At 46.6% G+C, this 20,894-nt stretch overlaps 1 protein-coding gene across 4 annotated transcripts in view; it reads left to right on the top strand.

The window, feature by feature from the left end:
- The window catches only part of LOC129710535 (small G protein signaling modulator 2-like), a 220,534-nt gene that overhangs the window by 24,646 nt on the left and 174,994 nt on the right, over positions 1-20,894 (top strand). For all 4 annotated transcript variants that reach the window (XM_055657576.1, XM_055657577.1, XM_055657575.1 and 1 more), the window contains exon 3: positions 16,891-16,966. In XM_055657576.1, the coding sequence (XP_055513551.1) occupies positions 16,891-16,966 (76 nt within the window). The remainder of the gene's footprint in view (positions 1-16,890; positions 16,967-20,894) is intronic.

Here is a 20,894-nt window from a genome sequence, read left to right as displayed (position 1 = left end):
CACCCCTCCAACAACCCACTGGTACTTGTACGTATTTCAATTCAATATTTAACAAGCGGAGGCTAAAGGTTAATATTGCTGCCATACAAAGAGCAATCTAAAACCGGCTTTAGGAGAGTCTGGTTAATCCTGTCCTCGCATTTAAAGTTCACTTGATGCCACAACAGGTGTAACACGGTTACTTTGCCAAGAGCAGGAGTGATTATTCAGCTGCTTGTGAAGTAATTAAGGTTGATCCCAATTAAAGGGGATTCAAGATTCAAGAGAGTTTATGGTCATGTGTCCCGATAGGACAATGACATTCTTGCTTTGCTTCAACACACCAGAATATAGTAGCATAAATAAACAAATACAGAACAGATCAGTGTTACCATATACCAATGAATATATATACACACACATAAATAAACAGATAAAGTGCAATGCTCCAGGTGTGGTCTCACCAAGACCCTGTACAACTGCAGTAGAACCTCCCTGCTCCTATACTCAAATCCTTTTGCTATGGGGAGAAGGCAGGCACAGGGTACTGATTGGGGATGATCAGCCATGATCACATTGAATGGTGGTGCTGGCTCGAAGGGCCGAATGGCCAACTCCTGCACCTATTGTCTATTGTCTATAGTAGAGGTGCTGATGTGCTTTCTTTATATGTATAGGTTTGTAGATTAATTGGCTTGGTGAAATTGTAAGTTGTCTCTGATGTGTTAGCGTTAATAGGTGGGGATCACTGGTCAGCGTGGACTCTGTGGGGCCGAAGGGCCTGTTTCCATGCTGTACCTCTAAACTAAACTAAACAAACACCATATGACAATAAACTTGATTTGTCTTGAAAATAATAGGAAAGAAGTTGTCATGAGGGATACATCAGGATAAGTGGCCTAAAGTTTGTTCATTGTGATAGGTTCACATGGATTGCCTTGAAAGGTGAGAGAGGCAGAAGGGTTGAGGTAAGAATTATAAATTTTGGAGAGTCAAAAGCTGAAGCCACGTCTGACAGGCATTGGAGTCAAGAGAGTTTTACTCTCCTATGTCCCCAAATGCAACAATGAAATTCTTCCTTGCAGCAGCACTGGTACGTAAGCATGTGTGAGCAGGAACTGCAGATGCTGGTTTAAACCGAAGACAGACACAAAAAGCTGGAATAACTCAGCGGGTCAGGAAGCACCTTTGGAGAAAAGGAATAGGTGGCGTTTCGGAATAGGAGACCCTTCTTCAGACCGGAAAGGGGAACGAGAGATTTAGATGGTACTTAGGACAAATGTATGGAAGTTATGTTGAAAGCATTGATAGTTAAGGAAACTTGAAGCCCACAATGGTCCATTGTTGGCTGTGGGAGAAGGGATCACGAGTTAACACAGACAGTGAAACTCAACAGGACAACAGTGAAACTAGTACAATGACTAGGGTAGGGGAGGGACGGAGGGAGAGGGGATTCAAAGGTTACCTGAAGTTAGAGAAATCAATATTCATATGTAAGCATGATAAACACCATAATTAACCACAATAATTCCAATGTATAAAAACAAACAAACAATAGAGTGAAAAGACAAAAACAATGCCCTAGTGCAAATGGGGCAGTTTAGTTGGAGTTAGTAGTTTAGAGATACAGCACGGAAACAGGCCTTTCGGCCCACCGAGTCCGCACCGACCAGTGATCCCAGCACATTAACACTATCCTACACACACAAGGGACAATTTACACTGTATGTCTTTGGAGTGTGGGAGGAAACCGAAAATCTCAGAGAAAATCCACGAGAACGTACAAACCCCGTACAGACAGCACCCGTAGTCGGGATCGAACCTGGGTCTCTGGCGCTGCAAGCACTGCAAGGCAGCAACTCTCTTGCCGCGCCACCAAGCCGCTATAGTGTTCAATAGCCTGAGAGAAAGGTTTACAGAGATAGAGGAAGGTAGAAGGCTAGAAGATTGTGACTGGGAATTATAGCGGTGGAGACTGAAGGGAGGATACAAGCTGGGAGGCTGGTACACAGAAATGCTGGAGAAACTCAGCGGGTGCAGCAGCATCTAGGGACCGAAGAAGATAGGCAACGTTTCGGGCCAAAACCCTTCTTCAGACTGAATTTTTGTGTACCTTCGATTTTCCAGCATCTGCAGTTCCTTATTAAACAAGTTGGGAGGCTGTCATTTAAGTTGCCTATAGTGTAGAACGGATAACTAATGTATTCAAAGTGGAAGCAGCTGCACACATCGATTATGTCTTTTGAGTTTGGAAGTTAATGACATTTATTGGTTGGTAATAGTGAATAGAAATACGAATACAAAAAAAAAGCTCTAAACAATGGAGATCTGAATACAAATGATAATTGCTACAATAGATTCAAAGTTACTTGTTCATTCTTTCTCTGGACTGTATTTGTTGCCCTGAATTAGTTATGGGTTCAATGATGCAACCATACTTTATTGTCTCATGTAGCTAGGTACAGTGAACTGCTTTGGTTTGCGTACAACCCCAGTAAAATCGTACAGCAGACCTCACCTACGCAGTGCACAAGAGTCGCCACGTTTTTGATGCTGATAGAGTTACGAAAGTTCACTGTCCTATCCACTGCCTGCCATCGCTCATGGCCGGAGCCCCCCCCGCCCTCCCTCCCGCCGGGTCCCCCTTCGCTCTCGACACCCCCCCCCCTCTAAGATCTTGATGGTCCGCCTACACACTCAACGGTCCCCCTAGTCATCTCGAGCCATACAGCCCAACACCGACCAACATGCCCCATCTACACCAGTCCCACCTGCCCGCGTTTGGCCCATATCCCTGAGAACCTGTTCTATCCATGTACCTGTCCAAGTGTCTGTTGAACGTTGCTAAAGTGACAAACCTTTGCCACCTTTGTCAGGGGACTGGGCTTAATGTTGAACACTCACCTGGAAACTAGCTGTATGTGCAATTGAAAGTCAGGCTAGCGGAGGCTTGGCAAAGCTGTGTCACCTGTTGTGGCAGCTTCCATCACTGATGTAATGAAAGGTCTAAATATATCCTTTTTGTTCCTTTGGAGAGAGATGAGTAAAGCACCACCTGATCTGGGGAGAGCGGAGATGTCAGATTAATTTTAACAAACTGCTCGGGATGAAGAGTTTTACGTGGCGGTTTTAGTGAGAAACAACGTCAACATCAGCCACTGCTGCTCTGCTTTGATTCATTAAGAACACGGACGTGTACAGGAATAGTAATGGAGGTGGAATAGAGAGAGAGAGAGAGGGAGGGTGCGGGGATGAATGTGGAAATTCATTCTTTGTAGCAATAGTTATTTAACAAAGTTGATCAAAATAGATATATTTGATTCAGTAAACATGGATCAGATTATCACTCACCTCCGATCTTGACGATTGGGGGACAGAGGTTTAGGGGTAACATGAGGGGGAACTTCTTTACTCAGAGAGTGGTAGCGGTGTGGAATGAGCTTCCAGTGGAAGTGGTGGAGGCAGGTTCGTTGGTATCATTTAAAAATAAATTGGATAGACATATGGATGAGAAGGGAATGGAGGGTTATGGTATGAATGCAGGCAGGTGGGACTAAGGGAAAATAATTGTTCGGCACGGACTTGTAGGGCCGAGATGGCCTGTTTCCGTGCTGTAATTGTTATATTGTTATATGGTTATATGGTTACCCAAGGACAGCAGTGTGATTCAAAAAATCTTTTTTGTTCTTCTTTTTGCTCATGACAAGAAGCTTAAAGGGCCTGTCCCACTTTCACAACCTAATTCATGACCTCTGCCGAGTTTGTACTTGACTCATACTCGCAGCATGGTCGTTACGAGGTCGTAGCAGTTCGTGATGCTAGTCGTAGGTACTCGTGGCATTAAGTAGGTCGGGGGGGGGTTTCTAGCCTGGTGAAAAATGTCCACGTGTAAAAAAGGTTGTGAATCAGGTCGTGAAAGATGGACAGGCCCTTTACCCTATTCCTTTCTGCCAAGTTCGTTTGGTCAAACAGATCCTGTTTTCATTCCACTTCCAAAGACATGCAGGATGGCGGGTTGTGTGGAAAGGAACTGCAGTTGCTGGTTGACACAGAAGGTTGACTGGAGCATGGGAACGGGTCTGAAGAAGGGTCTCGACCCGCAACATCACCCATTCCTTCCCTCCAGAGATGCTGCCTGACCCCGCTGAGTTCCTCCAGCATTTTGTGTCTATCTTCAGGATGGCAGGTTAATGGGCAGCTGTAAATTGCCCTGAGCGTGTAGATGAGCGGACATAAGGGGTGGGCGGGGAGGAGTTGGTGGAAATTGAGAAGAGGTTTCAGGTCTAGATAGAGGATGGAGAGGATGCTTCCAGCAGACAAAGAGATTAGAACCGGAGGGAACAGCCTCAGAATTAAAGGACCTACCATTAGAATGGAGATGAGGAGGATTTCTTTTAGCCAGAGGGTGGTAAATCTGTAAAATTCATTGCCATCAACGGCAGTGGAGATGAGATGTCCCACCGACACCCTATCTCTGCTTTCAACCAGAATGTGAATGAACCGATTGCCTTATTATAAGCCAGGATCTCCATCTGGCTCCTGACCAAATTTAGACAAGAGATGAGGAGGAATTTCTTTAGCCAGAGGGTGGTGAATCTGTGGGATTCATTGCGATGGATGGCGGTGGAGGTCAAGTCATTGGGTAATTCTATAGCAGTGATTGATATGTTCTCGGTTGGTAACAGCATCAAAGGTTACGGGGAGAAGGCAGGAGATTGGGGTTTAAAGGGAACCATAGATCAGCCACGCTTGAATGGCGGAGTAGACCCGATGACCTACTTCTACGTCTAATGGAAAATTAGTGGGGAATGTCTGCTCTGTGGGCCGGCAGGGATTTGATGGGCTGAAGTGACCTCCTTTATGAAGTGTCCAGATGGTTGATTAGTATGGGTGTCGGGGGCAAAGGGAGAAGAATGGGGTTGAGAGGGAGTGATAGACCAGCCATGATTGAATGGCGGTGTAGACTTGATGGACCGAATGGCCTAAATCTGCTCCTATCACTTATGAACTTGTGAGGCTTAACTGTCTGATGATAATCTATCACGTGTATCGTTCTACGGCAAAATGATACCTGTGGCTTGCATGTTTCTCAGGAGGGAGGAAACTACCACCTAGACTGAAGTTGGCAGGATGGGCTTGGTGCCCATATCCCAAGAATGAATTGAGTGAGTGAAAATGGAAGATTTTCCTTGAATATTCTGTGCATTGACATCAGTCTCGAATGAGCCATTAGTAATGCCAATCCCAGTGGATGGCAATAGGTTTGTTTAATTTATAGGTACAGTGTGGAAGCAAGCCCTTCGGCCCAACGAGTCCACGTCAACCTCCGATCACCCATACACTCATTCCATGTTATCCCATTTACACATCCTATGCAGAAGCCAATTGACCTCCAAACTGTGTGTAGGAAGGAACTGCAGTTGCTGGTTTACATAAAAAAATGGACGCAACATGCTGGAGTAACTCGGCGGGTCAGGCAGCACCTCTGGAGGAAAGGAACTGATGACGTTTCTGGTTGAGACCGTTCTTCTCACCCTCCCTCTGAAGAAGGGTCTAGACCCAAAACGCCACCTATTCCCTTTCTCCAGAGGTGCTGCCTGTCCCGCTGAGTTACTCCAGCATTTTGTGTCTAACCTACAAACTACCACCTTGCAAGTCTTTGGGATGTAGGAGGAAACCGGAGATCCTGGAGGAAACCCAGGCCTAAGTCACGGGGAGAGCATGCAAGCGCCCTAGAGACAGAACCCCCTAGGTCAGGATCGAACCCGGGTCGCTGGTGTTGTGAGGCTGCAGTTCTACCGTTGCGCCACCGTGCCGCCCTGCCCATGATTATTCTCCGTGACCTTTACTTAGAGATGGTACATGGTGCTAGTGGCCATAAAGCCCTGTCCCATGGTACAAGTTCATTCCAAGAGCTCTCCCGAGTTTGCCCTGATTCGAACTCGGGGATTTACGGTAATGGCCACTCGTCGGTACTCAGGGCTCTCGTGGACATTTTTCACCATGTTGAAAAAATCTTCACGAGTCTTTACGTGCTTACCTGCCGTTAGCGTTACGAGCCACTAAGAGGCGTCCCCGAGCTCCGACGTATCCGCTACGTTCATTCTCCGTGCTTACCATGAGTTTGATTTTGTTTTTAATGTTCGGGAGAACTCTTGAATGAACTCACACCGTGGGACAGGACCAATAGGTTTCAGGAGAGAAGGGCCAGCACACACAGTTAATTATTACATTGACTATAATGGCAGTATTGTTGGCTGACCAAACTTATTTTCTATTGTTTTTGTAAATTTATTTTAGAAAATATCACATGGACTGATCTATAGTCTGTGATAATGCAATCACAATAATAATGTTCAAAGCTTGTACCACAACAAAACAAACAGACCTCTGATTGTAAAAGGTCTTGGAAACCTTTTGTTGCAGGGTGTTAGGGAACACTCCCTGCACCTGCATATTAATATATAAAGCAAATATTTGCACCGGCTTATTATTTTACTGGCATTTAATGCTGCATTGCCTTGTCATTACCAGTGGTTTAATCAATGCTGTAAACATTTGATAACATCGGCAAGTGTGGGCAGCGCGGTGGCACAGTGGTAGAGTTGCTGCCTACGGGTTTGATCCTGACCTCTGTACGGAGTTTGCACGTCTTCCCCGCGACCGCGTGGGCTTTCTCCGGGTGCTCCGGTTTCCTCCCGCACTCCGAATATGTACAGGTTTAATTGGCTTGGTATAAATGTAAATTGTCCCTAGCGTGTGTAGGGTAGTGTTAATGTGCGGGGATCGCTGGTCGGTGCGGACTCAGTGAAATGAAGGGCCTACTTCCGCGCTGTGTCTCTAAACTAAAACTAATCAAAACCAATTTTGAGCTGTTCCACTTCACCGCTCATTATTTAATTAAGAATTATATTGATTTATACACTGTGGCAGTAAAATAAGTTCCTTAAAACAGATGCCATGTTTTTTGGTTAACTGAAACCCAGAGTACCATGCATCTACAGTGCCAGGCGAGAGGACATTCCATCGTTGCTCCCCTCCCTGAGAACTGCACGAGGTAGGAACAAGAGTATGATTCCTCAAGCCCATTCTTTAAGATCACAGCTCAAATGATCTATGCTTCTGACTCTTAGTCATAGTAATACAGTGTGGAAACAGGCCCTTCGGCCCAACTTGCCCACGCCGACCAACATGTCCCATCTACACTAGTCCCACTTCCCTGCATTTGGGCCATATCCCTCTAAACCTGTCCTATCTATGTCCCTGTCCATACGTGTGATTCCCTTAGTGTTTGATTTCCTTGTTTCCCCGCCTCGACTACCTCCTACCTGTATGCACGTTCTCCCTGTGACCGCATGCTGTCTGTATGCACGTTCTCCCTGTGACTGCACGGGTTTTCTCCGGGTGCTCCGGCTTTCTCCCACACTCCAAAGACATAAAGGTTTGGAGGTTCATTTGGCTTTGGTAAAATTGTAAACTGACCCTACTGTGTAAGATAGTGTCAGTGTATGGGGCAATCGCTGGTCGGCGTGGACTCGGTGGGCCAGAGGGCCTCTTTCCTCATGGTATCTCTAAAGTCTAAAGTAACGTCTAACAATCATCCATGTCCACACCATGCGAGTCCTGATGCTCCTGCTCCATCCTAACCTTTCCACAGATATCCACTCTTGCACTCTTTCAGAACTGTGTTGTATCCACACGGGCAGTTCCATCAACAACCTTCCTTATGTGCACCAACAGCCATTGAATCTCCAGCAAGTTTTAATGGGCATCATCTTTCTCCCCATCACTAACAACCTTCGTAACGCCACCTCTGACCTCTGCCCGCTTCACCTATCTCGCCTCGCCTGCACTCTTCTGACATTTGGGGACCCCACCTCCAATGCTCTTGTTTTTTATCAAACTTCTTTTTGTCATTTTTGTCTCAGATATTGGCGGATGGGTTTAGGGGCAGAGAAAGTCCCCCCCTAATGGGGAATATGGTTACGGGGAGAAGGCAGGAGAATGGGGTTGAGAGGGAAAAACGGACCAGCCATGATCGAGTGGCGGAGTAGAATAGATGAGCCAAGTTCAGCTCCTATGCCGGATGGTCTTACGGTCTTAAAACCAATTAGCAAACAGATACCCTTCCTCATGCCCAACCTTGAGGTGTTTTCTGCATTGAAGAATGCAAGATAATATTGAAACGGCACAGTGGCACAGCGGTAGAGTTGCTGCCACACAGCGTCAGAGACCCGGGTTCGATCCTGACTCTGTACAGAGTTTGTACGTTCGCCCTGTGACCACGTGGGTTTCTCCGGGTGCTCCGGTTTCCTTCCACACTCCAAAGACGAACAGGTTTGTAGTTTAATTGACTTGGTACAATTGTAAATTGTCCCCAGTGTGTAGGATGGTGTTAGTGTGCGGGGTGGATCATTGGTTGGCATGGACTCGGTGGGCCGAAGGGCCTGTTTCCCTGCTGTATCTCTAAACTAAATAAACTAAAGTAAACAAGTCGCTGTTTCTATCAGGGTGGTCTATTAATGAGTTGCATTTCCTCAAGTGAAATGAACAGATTAAACAGTACAAAAACAAAATCCTGGAAATACTGGAAAAGTATTGAGAGATTGGCTGATGTATATTCTGTTTTAGTTTAGAGGCCCTTCAGCCCACCAAGTCCATGCCGACCCGTTCACACTAGTTCCATGTTATCCCACTTTCTCATCCACTCCCTACACATGATGGGGAATTTTACAAAGGCCGGTTAACCTACAAGCACGCACATCTTTGGAATGTGGGAGGAAACCAGAGCACCCGGAGGAAACCCACGCCGTCACACGAGAACATGCAAACTCCACACAGACAGCGGCCGAAGGTCAGGATCGATCCCAGGTCTCTGGTGCTGTGAGGCTGCAGCTCTACTATCTGCTTTACATCTGTGAAATATTGTGGCTGTGGAGTTTACATGTGTGCTTTAAAGATGCTAAGTGCAGAGGGACTTTCAGTGATGAAACACCATGAGCTACTCCGTAATTGGGCTGAGATGGTACAGAATGGCAGGTCACAATGCATGGAATTCCCATCTGAATATGAACCCATTGACACATTTGTTAGGATTTCAACCTGGTGAATCCCTAAAGCAAATGATATGAGTGTACTTAAGATTGTTATTTTGCAAAATTGAAAAGCATGTAACGTCATCAATATAAACGGAGACAAGGAAGACAATTTACACTGCCAACAATAGACCATTGTGGGCTCCACCTTTCCTGAGTCATCGGTGCCGGCTCTGATTTGTTCTGTACCTGTTCATACCCCTAGTTCCCCTCTCCCTTGACTCTAAAGGCCCTGTCCCACTTTCCCGAGTTACTCACGAACTCCCGAGTTTTCCCATTGATTCGAACTCGGGGAATGTCGGGGAATGTCAGTAGCGAGCTCGTAGGAGCCCATAGATATTTCATAGCGGCTCGTAATGCCAGCCTTAGGAACTCGAGGCATCAGGTAAGTCAGGACGTTTTTTCAACATGTTGAAAAATGTCCACGAGTTTAAAAAAAATAGCCCCGAATACCTACGAACGGCCATTACCGTAATTCACGGAGTTTGAATCAAGGGGAAAACTCGGGAGAGTTCGTGAGTAACTCGGTAAAGTGGGACAGGGCCTTCAGTCTGAAGAAAGGCCCCGACCCTAAACGTCGCCCATTCCTATTCTCCAGAGATGTTGCCTGACCCGCTGAGTTACTCCAGTTTTTCTGTGTTTATCTTCAGTGAAAACCAGCATCTGCAGGTCCTTCCGACATATTTCTAATTAACTGTCAGAGCTGTGGGGGGCCCTCGTTTCTAGTAGCTTTTATTTAATTAACAGGAATTCATTTCCAATCATCGGAAAATTATTTCAATTTTGTAGATATTATTAACAGCGCAGTAAGTACCTCTATGTCAAGCACTGGAGTGCATAGATTTAAGGTGAGACGTGGAAAGATTAAAGGAGGTGTGTAGGGCAAATTTTCTACACCTGATAAGTGCTTGGAATATCAACAGGAAGCAGATCTGTTAGCAGCGTTTTAGATCCATTTGGACAGATAGATTTGTACAACCCAGCGGTATGAATATTGAAGGTAGACAAAAATGCTGGAGAAACTCAGCGGGTGAGGCAGCATCTATGGAGCAAAGGAAATGGGCAACGTTTCGGGTCAAGACCCTTCTTCAGAATATTGATGTGTAGGAAAGAACTGCAGATGCTGGTTTAAATCGAAGGTAGACTGGAGTAACTCAGCGGGACAGGCAGCAACTCTGGAGCGCAGGTATGGGTGACGTTTTGGGTTGAGACCCTTCTTCAGACGAGGTATGAATCAGACATTCAGGTATCAATATTGACTTCTCTAATCTCAAGTAGCCCTTGCTTTCCCTCCCTCTACATCCCTCCCGCATCCTAGTTCTCCTCCTGATTTGACTGTCCTCCTGATTCAATTTTATCTTTGTATACCTTGTGTCACCTTCCCCAAGCTAACAATGATCTCGTCTACATTTTCCACGTCCCCTTTGGCCTCTCGTTTTCACACCTTCCCTTCCATATCTCTGCGTCTCCCTCTCCCCTGAGTCACAGCCAGAAGACGGGTCTTGACCCGAAACGTCGCCCGTTCCTTCTCTCCAGAGATGCTGCCTGTCCCGCTGAGTTACTCCAGCATTTTGTATCTGTCTTTGGACAGATAAATGAATGGGAAATATACATACGGAGCAGATGCCGGCAAGTGGGATTTGTTAGATTGGCGTCAGAGTTGGCACAGATACGGTAGGCAGACGAGCCTGGTCCTTTGCGGTACTGTTTAAAGTTCTAATAGATAAGCAGAATTAACCACAGAAATTTAAAGTGGTGGGGTGTGTTGCGTAAATGAGAAGCAGCATTGGTTTCCCTTGGGATATTTGTGGGGTGAGGCACAATAACATAAAAACACAATTGCATGGCTGTGGAGAAAGGGTGGGGGAAATAGGACAAATAGAATTGCACGCACTGGTAGCTGGCATGGTCTAGATGGGCCGAATAGCCGCCTATCAGTTCCAAGAGCCTTATCGGTTCTATTAAAATCATCGGATGTCCTAGGAGTTTGCATCTAACCGATGCAATGTTTGCATGTTCCCGATGTTGGGGAAGTCCAGGACAAGGGGGTCACAGTTTAAGGATAATGGGGAAATCCTTTAGGACCGAGATGAGAAAAACATTTTTCACACAGAGAGTGGTGAATCTCTGGAACTCTCTGCCACAGAAGGTAGTTGAGGCCAGTTCATTGGCGATATTTAAGAGGGAGTTAGATGTGGCCCTTGTGGCTAAAGGGATCAGGGGGTATGGAGTTGAAGGGTAGGCCAAGCTTCTACTCTTCCGATTGACTTCATAGTATCATAGTATAGGGTGGCGCAGTGGCGCAGCGATAGAGCTACTGCCTTACAGCGCCACAGAGCCAGGTTCGATCCTGACTACGGGTGCTGCCTGTGGAGTTTTGTACGTTCTCCCCATGACCGTGTGGGCTTTCTCCGAAAATCTTCGGTTTCCTCCCACACTCCAAAGACGTACAGGTTGGATTGGTATAAGTGTAAAAGGATTGTCCTTAGTATGTGTAGGGTGGTGTTAGTGTGTGGGGATCGCTGGTCGGCGTGGGCTCGGTGGCATGAAGGACCTGTTTCCGCGCTGTATCTCTAAACTGAACTAAAACACAAATGGTAAAATGCAGGAGGAGGCCATTTTATGGAACTTGGAACAGTAGAGAACAGTATCAGGGCCTTGCTAAACATTATACCGTGTTAAACTAATCTGTTCTACCCACACGCCATCCATATCACTCCATTCCCCACATATCCATTTGCCTGTCTAAAAGCTGTTGAAATGCCACTATCATATCTGCCTCCTCCACCAACTCTGTCAACACATTCCAGGCACCCACCGCTCACTATCTGTTAAAATTAAAATCTTGGTTTACACTTTCGCCCTTTCACCTTAAAGCTATTCCCTCTTGTCTTTGACATTTCCACCCTGGGAGAAAGTTTCTGACAGTCTACACGGTCTATGCATAGAGGGAGTACAGAGAAGACTGATTCCTGGGATGTCAGGACTTTCATATGAAGAAAGACTGGATAGACTCGGCTTGTACTCGCTAGAATTTAGAAGATTGAGGGGGGATCTTATAGAAACTTACAAAATTCTTAAGCGGTTGGACAGGCTAGATGCAGGAAGATTGTTCCCGATGTTGGGGAAGTCCAGGACAAGGGGTCACAGTTTAAGGATAAGGGGGAAATCCTTTAGGATCGAGATGAGAAAAACATTTTTCGCACAGAGAGTGGTGAATCTCTGGAACTCTCTGCCACAGAAGGTAGTTGAGGCCAGTTCATTGGCTATATTTAAGAGGGAGTTAGATGTGGCCCTTGTGGCTAAAGGGATCAGGGGGTATGGAGAGAAGGCTGGTACAGGATACTGAGTTGGATGATCAGCCATGATCATATTGAATGGCGGTGCAGGCTCGAAGGGCCGAATGGCCTACTCCTGCAACTATTTTCTATGTTTCTTTGCCTCTCATCATTTTCTAAACATCTGTCAGGTGTCTCCTAATTTAGCCCTTAATTCATCCATTCCTGAAAACCATTTTCTTCTGAGGGTCTAAGAAGGAACTGCAGATGCTGGAAAATCGAAGGTAGACAAAAGTGCCGGAGAAACTCAGCGGGTGCAGCAGCATCTATGGATGCTGCTGCATCCGCTGAGTTTCTCCGGCACTTTTGTCTACCTTCTTCTGAGGGCCTATTCAGTTCCCTTCTGATAATCTCAGTAAACCTGTTTGACCCTGGTTCCACCAGTCTGACTGGCAGTGTATTCCAAATCATAACTGCTCTATAATACGACATGATACAGTAGACCTTTATTTCTCCCAGGAGGGAAATTGATCTGCCAACAGTCATAACAACACAACACGCTTGAAACGAAATTTAAGTGACGAGTGGAAAGGATTGTAGATGTGCAAAGATTAGGGATGGAGGGGGGGGGGACACTTGGGGGGAGTAAAGGGCCTGTCCCACTTTGGCAAATTTTTCCGCCGACCGTCACAGTCATAAAAGCCGCAACAAAAAGTGGCAACTCCCCCCCCCCCCCCCCCCCCCCCAATGTCTACGACAACCTATCATCTAGTCGAGGTCAAGCTACCAGCAAACGGCAACGCATTAGGACGTCCACATACGACCACAGCTACGACAACCTACGCCCACACAGGCGACAACCCAAAGTCAACCTACGTCCACCCGCGCCAAGCTACGACAAGCTACGGCCCTGTCGGCGACAACTGAAGACAACTGAAGACTATTCAGTCGCCGGAACCTGTGGCCGGTTGACGTAGGTTGGCCGTGGGTAGTCGCCAATGGAATTCACCAAAGTCGGCACACAGCGACAACCAACATCACCTGGTAACAACCTGCCTCATCCTGGCGACAACTGGCGACAACACCTACGTCAGGAGAAGACAAGACGCGACAAGCCCACAGCCGCCGAAACGTTTTGAACATTTCAAAATCCAGCGGCGACCAGAAAAATGTTACGACTCTTTAGGCGACTTGAGGAGACGACTCACGACCACACAGGCGTCACCCCACGACCATGTGGTGACAGCATAGTCACCTGTAGCTGCCGAAAAAAATCGCCTACGTGTGACAGGGGCTTCAGTCTCAGTCTACCCCATGACAGACGTGGGGGGGAGGAGTTGTACAGTTTGATAGCCACAGGGAAGAAGGATCTCCTGTGGCGTTCTGTACTACACCTTGGTGAAACCAGTCTGTTGCTGAAGGTGCTCCTCAGGTTGACCAGCATTGCATGGCACATCTCTCTGCATTGGTGACGCTGTGTCAAGCATAGTGTAACTTTGACAGAGCAACGATAAGGCAAATTAAATAGAACATAAAACAAGAATGGGCCCTTTGGTTACAATGTCTGTGTCGAACATGATGTCAAGTTAAACTGATCTCATCCGCCTGTGCACGATCCATATTCTTCTATTCTCTGCACTTCAATTGAGCATATCTAAAAGAATCTTAAACACCACTATCTTATCTGCCTCCACCAACAACCCTGGCAATGCGTTCCAGGCCCCAAAACTCTGTTTATATTAAAAAAAAACTTGCCCCGCACATCTCCATGAAACAATCCCCTTCTCATCTTATAGCCATGCCCTCTAGTGTTGGGCATTTCCATCTGGGGAACAAGGTTCTGACTGTCTACCCTATCTATGCCTCTCACCATTTTACATTTTTCTATCAGGGTCTCCCCTCAACCTCCGGCATTCCAGAGTAAACAATTCAAGTTGATCAAACTTCTCCTTGTAGCTGAAACCCTCTAATCCAATGCTTTAGTTTAGTTTAGTTTAGAGATACAACGTGGAATCAGGCCCTTCAGCACACTGAGTCCACGCCGGCCAGCATTCCCCACACACTAATATTATCCTACACACACTAGGGACAATTTACATTTATATCAAGCCAATTAACCTACAAACCTGCACGTCTTCGGATTGTGGGTGGAAACTGATCATCTTGGATATATCCCACGCGGTCACAGGGAGAATGTACAAACTCCGCACAGACAGCTCCCATAGTCAGGATTGAACCCGGGCCTCTGGTGCTGTGAGGCAGCAACTCTACCGCTGTGCCACCGTGCCGCCCTATGCGCTGGTATCATCTGGAGGAAACCATCTTAAACTATAGTGCATGGTTGAAAAGGAGTTTTGGGGTCTGTTAGGTTGCCTAAGTGTGATTTCAGATATTATGTGGTTTGTTTTAGCTCCTCATTCATGCAATTTTTAGTGTTCTAGTGCATCATCACCCCACTAATAACTCAAGCTAAACTCTTTATGCCACTTCACATTTAATCAATATAACACCGCACCACTATACATTTCAGCGGTTAACTCCACTCAGTTATGAGAACATTGAACAGTAATGCACAAGAAATTCTACCCACCATGTCTGTGGCGATCATGACGAACGTCCGCAATGTCCATCGTTCTTTAGATTAGTGTGTAGGAAGGAACTGCAGGTGCTGGTATATACCGAAGATAGACATAAAGTGCCGGAGTAACTCAGCGGTTCGGGCAGCATCTCCGGAGAAAAAAGATGGGTGATGTTTCGGGTCGGAACTCTTCTTCAGTGGGGGAAGAACAGGACGTAGGAAAAGGCCAGAACAAACCAGGACCGGCGATAGATGACTAGGGAAGAGTGGAGCCCACAATGGCCCATTGTTGCCTGGGGAAGAGGTGATAAAGAAGGGATGCAGGGATGTGAACAGTGGAACTAGCAGGATGACTAGGGTGGGGGGGGGAGGGGGGGGGGAGGAGGAAATCAATGTTCATACCGCAGGGTTGTAAGCTGCCCAAGTGAAATATGAGGTGGTGCTCCTCCAATGTGTGTGTGGCGCCACTCTGACAGTGGAGGAGGTCCAGGACAGAAAGGTCAATGTGAGAATGGGAAGGGGAGTTAAAATGTTTGTTAACTGGGACATCACGTAGGCCAAGGTGGACAGCAAAACGTTTAGTATAGTTTATTGTCAGTGCCCTGAGGTACAGCAAAAACATTTTTTGTTGCATGCTAACCAGTCAGCGGAAAGACTATACATGGTTACAATCGAGCTAGCCACAGTATCCAGATACATGATAAGAGGAATAACATTTTGTGACTATCAGAATGTGAGTGACATATGATTATGTACGGGTAATACTAGCTGTGAAAATGCACAAATGCACTAACTCCACCTGCAGTTTGTTTAAAAAAGTGCTCATTGTATTTAACTTTGCACTGCACACACTGCGGATTTCTATCAAATTTATAACACAACCCATGTTAATTTTCCTGACCACATGCATGTCATGAACAAATCTTGATATATTTTGAGTACCGAGTAATTTGTACTTCGTTTTAAAATGAAAATGGTGTTGTTTTTTGATTGAAAGATACCGCATGGAAACAGGCCCTTCGGCCCACCAGGTCCATGCCGACCAGCGATCACCTGTTCAACACCAGCTCCGTGTTATCCCACTTTCTCATCCACTCTCTACACACTGGGGGCAATTGATCTGCAACCCCCGCACGTTTTGGGGAGTGGGAGGAAACCGGAGCACCCCGGAGGAAACCCACGCGGTCAGGGGGAGAACGTGCAAACTCCACACAGACATCACAGGGGAAGATTGAGCCCGGGTCTCTGGCACTGTGAGATAGCAGTTCTTCCAGCCGTGCTGCCTTATGTCTATGTCTAATGAGCAGCACAAATGGTGGACTGTTGCAGAGTGGTTTGGAATACATTCTCCCCATGACCACTTTGGTTTTCTCCAAGTGCTCCGGGTTCCTCCCACATCCCAAAGATGTGCGTGGTTTGTCGGTTAATTGGCCCCTGTAAATTGCCCCTAGTGTGTAGGGAGTGGGATGTGTAAGTGGGATAACTAGTGTGAACGGCTGATCCAAGGTCGGCATGTTCCTGGTGGGCCGAGGCCTGTTTCCATGCTGTACCTCTAAGCTAAAACTAAATATTTGAATGCCTTGTGTACGAAGGAACTGCAGATGCTGGTATAAACCGAAGATAGATACAAAAAGCTGGAGTAACTCAGCGGGTGCAGGCAGCATCTCTTGGGAGAAGGAATGTGTAATGAAGAAGGGTCTCGGCCCGAAATGTCTTTGCGGTGCTGACTCGAAGGGCCGAGTGGCCTCCTCCTGCACCTATTTTCTATGTTTCTATGTCTCCCATTCATTCTCTCCAGAGATGCTGCCTGTCCCGCTGAGTCACTCCAACTTTTTGTGTCTATATTATTTTAATCCCATGATTGCTTTAGTGTTTTGACGTCTTTATGCCATCAATTTGTTCTTGAAAATACTGTGCCAAGAATCGTTGTCCATATGTTTTTTTTGTTTTGTCGTTCCAGGTGAAGCAAATCATGGAAGAGGCGGTCACGAGGAAGTTTGTTCATGAAGACAGCAGCCACATCATTGGCTTGTGTAGTAAGTGGCATCTACGCCAACTCGCCTGGCATTAAACAGTATCGGTTAAAGTAGGTAATGAAATAGATTTCGATGCATCATGGAAGATTGTGCATGTTTGCATTCGAATGCATATACTTCAAATGTATTTCTGAAACTCTTCAACAAACATGGCATTGCCTTTGAACCGAAGATAGACACAAAATGCTGGAGTAAGGAATGGGTGACGTTTCGGGTCGAGACCTTCAGACTGAGAGACAGGATTTACTCCAGTATTTTGTGTCCATCTTCGGTGTATACCAGTATCTGTAGTTCCTTCCTACACTTTACCTTTGAACCATTACCCCTGCAGCACATGGTAATGTTTTTACTCGCATAAGCATTTTGCAGACTGCTGTGGAAAAGGGCAGAGAAAAGATGGGGATGGGACAGTTAACACAGTAATGAAATTGAGCTTAAAAAAAGGAGGCAAATGCTGGAATAGCTCAGTGGGTCAGGCAGCGTCTCTGGAGAACATGGATGGGCGATGTTTTCGATAAGACCTCTTCTTCAGGAGCTGCCTGACCCTCGCTGAGTAATTTCAACACTATGTGGAGTCTGAAGAAGGGCCCCCGCCCGAATCGCTGCCTATCCATGTTCCCCAGAGTTGCCGTCTGAACTGCTGAGTTACTCCAGCGCTTTGTTTATTTTGTAAACCAACTTCTGCAGTTCCTTGTGTCTAAACGAAACAGAGTTGTTGGGCTGAGTGGTCTGTTCTTCATCCTCATGTTGCTGAATTGCCAGCAGGATGAAGCCACAAGTCTCAGCCACTTTACCAGAGGTGTTACTGGCTGTCATGAGTGTTGGAATGGCTCCTTACAAAACAGTCTGAAGTGGTTAGTTTATGAAAGACAAGTGTATTTTCCAGTTGGCACTATCCCCCAAGGTGTCTTGGACTGCAGTTTAGACTTTAGAGATACAGCGCGGAAACGAGTCCATCAATGATTAGCCCGACTAGTGGGCTACCGCAAGGCTCGGTGTGGGCCACAGCTACTTACAATATATATCAATGATTTAGATAAAGGGATTCCAAGTAACATTAGCAAATTTGGGTGGCAGTGTGAACTGTGAGCAGGATGCTATGAGAATGTAGGGTAACTTGGACAGGTTGGGTGAGTGGGCAGATGCACGGCAGATGCAGTTTAATGTGGATAAATGTGAGGTTATCCACTATGGTAGCAAAAACAGGAAGGCAGATTATTATCTAAATGGTGTCAAGTTGGGAAAAGGGGAAGTACAACGGGATCTGGGGGTCCTTGTTCGTCAGTTAATGAAAGTAAGCATGCAGGTACAGCAGGCAGTGAAGAAAGCAAATGGCATGTTGGCCTTCATTACAAGAGGAGTTGAGTATAGGAGCAAAGAGGTTCTTCTGCAGTTGTACAGGGCCCCAGTAAGACCACACCTGGAGTATTGTGTGCAGTTTTGGTCCCCTAATTTGAGGAAGGACATTCTTGCTATTGAGGGAGTGCAGCGTAGGTTCACAAGGTTAATTCCCGGGAATGGCGGGACTGTCATATGCTGGGAGAATGGAGCGGCTGGGCTTGTATACTCTGAAATTTAGAAGGATAAGAGGGGATCTTATTGAAACTTATAAGACTATTAAGGGTTTGGACACGCTAAAGGCAGGAAACATGTTCCCGATGTTGGGGGAGTCCAGAACCAGGGGCCACAGTTTAAGAATAAGGGGTAAGCCATTTAGAACGGAGATGAGGAAACACTTTTTCACACAGAGAGTTGTGGAATTCTCTGCCTCGGAGGTCGGTTCTCTGTATACATTCAAGAGAGAGCTAGATAGAGCTCTTAAAGATAGTGGAGTCAGGGGATATGGGGAGAAGGCAGGAACGGGGTACTGATTGTGAATGATCAGCCATAATCACTTTGAATGGCGGTGCTGGCTTGAAGGGCCAAATGGCCTACTCCTGCATCTAGTGTCTATTGTCTACACTATCTTACACACTGGGGACAATTTTGCCGAAACCCATTAACCTACAACCCTGTACATCTTTGGAGTGTGGGAGGAAATCGGAGCGCCCGGAGAAAACCCACGCGGTCACAGGGAGAACGTAGAAACTCCGTACAGTCTGCACCCGTAGTCAGGATAACCTAGAATAGTGCGATTGGGTGGTCGATGGTTGGTGGGCCAGTGGGTCTGTTCCCATTGCAGGGTGGTCTGAGAAGCTCTTAGTCTTTAGCGATGGTGTGTAGGCTTCAACATTTCTGTTTATGCTGGTGTACTGTGTCCCAGCTAACTGACATTGACCAGAGCAATGGTAAACAGGATGGGGGTGGGGGCGGGGGGGTTTGATTGATCTGGTAATTGGAAAGATTGCAAACATTTCCAGATCTGTATGCTGGTCATTTCTCGAGTCAGGTTGGTTGTTGCAAGTGGATGCTAAATTGCTCCTTATTTCCGTTAAAGTTTTCAACTTTGCGTTCCAGGCCAGCATGCTTTTAGTTTAGCTTTAGAGATTCAGCATGGCACCAGGCCCTTCGGCCCATTGAGCCCGTAACCCCATTTACAATTCTAGTTCTCCATATTCCGTTTAGTTTAGTTTAGAGATACAGTGCAGAAACAGGCCCTTCGGCCCACCGAGTCCACGCCGACCAGCGATCCCCGGGCAATTTGTACATTTATACCAAGCCAATTAACCTACAAACCTGTTCAAGAAGGAACTGCAGATGCTGGAAAATCAAAGGTAGACAAAAGTGCTGGAGAAACTCAGCAGGTGCGGCAGCATCTATGGAGCGAAGGAAATAGGCAACGTTTCGGGCCGAAACCCTTCTTCAGACCTGTATGTCTTTGGAGTGTGGGAGGAAACCAAAGATCTTGGAGAAATTTTACGCAGTCATTGGGAGAACGTTCAAACTCCGCATAGACAGCGCCCATGGTCGGGATCGTAAAACCGCAGATCCCTAGCCTGCACCACTGTGCCATTGTGCTGCTGCAAGTAAGAACTTCATTGTTCTGTCTTGGACAATAATGCCCCTGTCCCACTTAGGAAACCTGAATGGAAACCTCTGGAGACTTTGCGCCCCACCCAAGGTTTCCGTGCGGTTCCCAGAAGTTCCCGGAGGTTTTTGTCAGCCTCCCTACCTTCTTCCACTACCTGCAACCTCCGGCAACCACCTGCAACCTCCGGGAACCGCACGGAAACCTTGGGTGGGGCGCAAAGTCTCCAGGGGTTTCCGTTCAGGTTTCCTAAGTGGGACGGGGGCATTACATACTCTTGAGTCTTACAACATCCCACTTTCACATTCTACACACAGAGGGCCAATCAATCTACAAACCCACACAGCTTTTCAATGTGTGAGGGAAACCGGAGCGCTCGGAGAAAACCCATGGGGCGAACTTGCAAACTCCGCGCAGACAGCACCCGAGGTCAGGAGCAAATCGTAATGGAAATGATTGGTGGTCTGATTCTGACTATGTTGTCTGAAAGTCCTGGGATGGCGGTCCTTTCATATGAAGAAAGACTGGATAGACTCGGCTTGCACTCGCTAGAATTCAGAAGATTGAGTATGGGATCTTACAGAAACTTACAAAATTCTTAAGGGGTTGGACAGGCTAGATGCAGGAAGATTATTCCCGATGTTGGGGAAGTCCAGAACTAGGGGTCACAGTTTAAGGATAAGTGGGAAGTCTTTTAGGACCGAGATGAGAAAATCATTTTTTTCACAGAGAGTGGTGAATCTGTGGACTTCTCTACCACAGAAGGTAGTTGAGGCCAGTTCATTGGCGATATTTAAGAGGGAGTAAGATGTGGCCCTTGTGGCTAAAGGGATCCGGGGGTGTGGAGAGAAGGCAGGGATGGGATACTGAGTTGGATGATCAGCCATGATCATATCGAATGGCGGTGCAGGCTCGAAGGGCCGAATGACCTACTCCTGCACCTATTTTCTATGTTTCTAT

Source organism: Leucoraja erinacea, chromosome 28 (assembly GCF_028641065.1).
Source record: "Leucoraja erinacea ecotype New England chromosome 28, Leri_hhj_1, whole genome shotgun sequence".
NCBI lineage: Eukaryota > Metazoa > Chordata > Chondrichthyes > Rajiformes > Rajidae > Leucoraja > Leucoraja erinaceus.
Note: the sequence above shows the minus strand (reverse complement) of the source record. Positions and strands in the feature narration are given on the sequence as shown.